Source organism: Mustela nigripes, unplaced genomic scaffold (genome assembly GCF_022355385.1).
Source record: "Mustela nigripes isolate SB6536 unplaced genomic scaffold, MUSNIG.SB6536 HiC_scaffold_5063, whole genome shotgun sequence".
Classification (NCBI taxonomy): Eukaryota; Metazoa; Chordata; class Mammalia; order Carnivora; family Mustelidae; genus Mustela; species Mustela nigripes.
Genome location: NW_026744469.1, coordinates 715 through 2,926, shown reverse-complemented (window position 1 = coordinate 2,926; position 2,212 = coordinate 715). Strand labels below are relative to the sequence as shown.

General features: G+C 36.8%; 1 protein-coding gene across 1 annotated transcript; it reads left to right on the top strand.

The window, feature by feature from the left end:
- The first annotated feature begins 6 nt into the window (after positions 1–6).
- On the top strand, positions 7–1,639 carry LOC132009123 (synergin gamma-like). The gene is made up of 3 exons (XM_059387495.1): positions 7–183; positions 827–932; positions 1,454–1,639. The coding sequence occupies exons 1-3, from the start codon at positions 65–67 to the stop codon at positions 1,622–1,624; spliced, it is 396 nt and encodes a 131-aa protein (XP_059243478.1). The 5' UTR covers positions 7–64; the 3' UTR covers positions 1,625–1,639.
- Positions 1,640–2,212: the final 573 nt, after the last annotated feature.

Sequence of the window (2,212 nt, the reverse complement as noted above, 5' to 3'; positions counted from 1 at the left end):
AAAAAAAAAAAAAAAGGAGGAATTGTGTTTTTCAAGCCTTTGTTTCTTTCAGGCAGGAATACCAATGGGCCCAATGCCAGCAGCAGGGATGCCTTACCTGGGACAAACGCCTTTCCTGGGAATGCGTCCTCCAGGCCCACAGTACACTCCAGACATGCAGAAGCAGTTTGCTGAAGAGCAACAGTAAGAGACCTCAGGAATCAAGCATAAAGACGCATGATAGCTGCTATTTTAAGAACAGTTCTTTAATGCAGATTTGAAACCAGTACAGTCGTGTCGCATTTAAGATACTTGCAATACATTTTTATATATAAGTTTTAAGCAAGAACAAACCTTATGGATCTTCTAATGCAACCCTATAATTTTACATTTAGGGAAAATACAGTTCAGAGGATGCAGTTTCTTGTCAGCCCCCATCAAATAGTTACTAGCAAAGCCTAGACCCAAATGTAGGCCTCCTGATGCCCCATGCATTGCTCTTTCTCCTGTACAACACTGCCTTCCCAAGTCAGAGTTTCTTTTTTGTCTACCTCCCTGGCTGTTTTTTGAGGTTATTTTTGAATGCAAAAAATTGTCCCTTTCTTTTGCAAATTAGAAAAGAAATAAATTCATATCTGTAACTTAGGTAAATCATTTTTTGGACTCATTTTGTATATTTCAAAATTAATGGTGAAATAGTATTGTCTTAAGAAAATCAGATATAATTAGCAGTGAGGGTTTTCATTCTAGAAGTATAAGGTGATCTTGCTGAAACTGTTAGAAGTATGACTATAACACAGTTGCTAATCTCTGAAGCTAGTTCTTTACTAGATTGTTTTTCCTTCAGAAAACGATTTGAACAGCAACAGAAGCTCTTAGAAGAAGAAAGGAAAAGACGCCAGTTTGAAGAGCAGAAGCAGAAGCTCAGACTTCTGAGTAGTGTGAAACCGAAGGTAATCTATTCCACCACCGCAGCCCACCTTCGCCCTGTGTGTGCCTCTCACTCATTCAGGGGATTCTGTCACCTGGGCACCAGCCCAAGCTGAAGCTATGGTTGATTCATTTGGGTCTAAAAGTGAGAATTCTTCTTTTCCTGTAAGACACTATTATTGAACGGAATGGGATATCAACCATCATCATCTCAGGTCTTTTTTACTACCACTGGAATGTTCGTGATCTTTTCTTGGGAAGATTAATAATCGATTTTAATATTAATATAGGATACTGAATATCATTTGTGTCCTGAAGTATTTATAAATGAACCCTTTAATATTTTTGTGTTTTATAGATTTGTCTTTTTGTGCATTTGTATACTTACACACTTTTCAGTGTTTTTCTGACTTGCAGAATTCCCTATCAGAAGTCTGTGGTAAAAATATTGAAAACAGACAAATATCTGTACTTTCAGTTTGGGAGGATCTAGGATGAAGTGAGCCATAAGTGAAGATATATGCATATATCTGTTGTCTCTTAGACAGGTGAGAAGAGTAGAGATGATGCTTTGGAAGCCATAAAAGGAAACTTGGATGGATTTTCCAGAGATGCTAAGATGCACCCTACTCCGGCATCACACCCTAAGAAACCAGGTAATTTTACTGTAAAAATTTCCTTTTATTGGAAGGTAATTTTCTGTGTGTTTAATTGACCATTATGTGTGTGTGGAGAGTCACTGCTCATCTCATCCTTCAAGCTGAATAAAGATTTGGATGTTTTAAAATGTATAGGGGGTTAAGAATAGCATATCATTAATAGATGAAGAATTGTTGAATCATTCAGCCAACCAAGTACTCTTTTCTGCTGGCATATATTACGTTGATAAATTTTCCTTAGACCCTTGTATTGTAGTACCTTTTGTAGGTGATATCAGTAGGGAATAATATAACATTGGCACAGTTACCAGTTCTTTCTGGGACAGCTTTAACTCTGTCTTATTAAATTCACTTGATAGATTATATACTCAGATTCTCATTCCAGATGTTCCCCAAAGTAAGATATATAGCAAGCTTGAAAAGAAAATGGATGTAGCAGTCAGAATGAGTTCAGAAAGGAAAAACGTAAATAAAAATGAAAATTATAAGCTAAATAACTACTTAGGAAGTAATTGAAAAATAAATATTGGAATGCTTAAAACTGGAACCTGTGTCGAACTTAGAAGGAGGAGAAGGTGGCGATGAATGGTCATTGTTAGGGCAAACACTGTTCTGTCCATATAGAACGCCCTCTTTCGACAACT

Excerpts from the sequence above, each read along its gene's own strand:
- LOC132009123 (XM_059387495.1), top strand. The coding sequence starts at position 65 with ATGGGCCCAATGCCAGCAGCAGGGATGCCTTACCTGGGACAAACGCCT. Across the intron at positions 184-826 it reads CAGTTTGCTGAAGAGCAACA|AAAACGATTTGAACAGCAAC; the intron begins GTAAGAGACCTC and ends TTTTTCCTTCAG. Across the intron at positions 933-1,453 it reads TGAGTAGTGTGAAACCGAAG|ACAGGTGAGAAGAGTAGAGA; the intron begins GTAATCTATTCC and ends GTTGTCTCTTAG.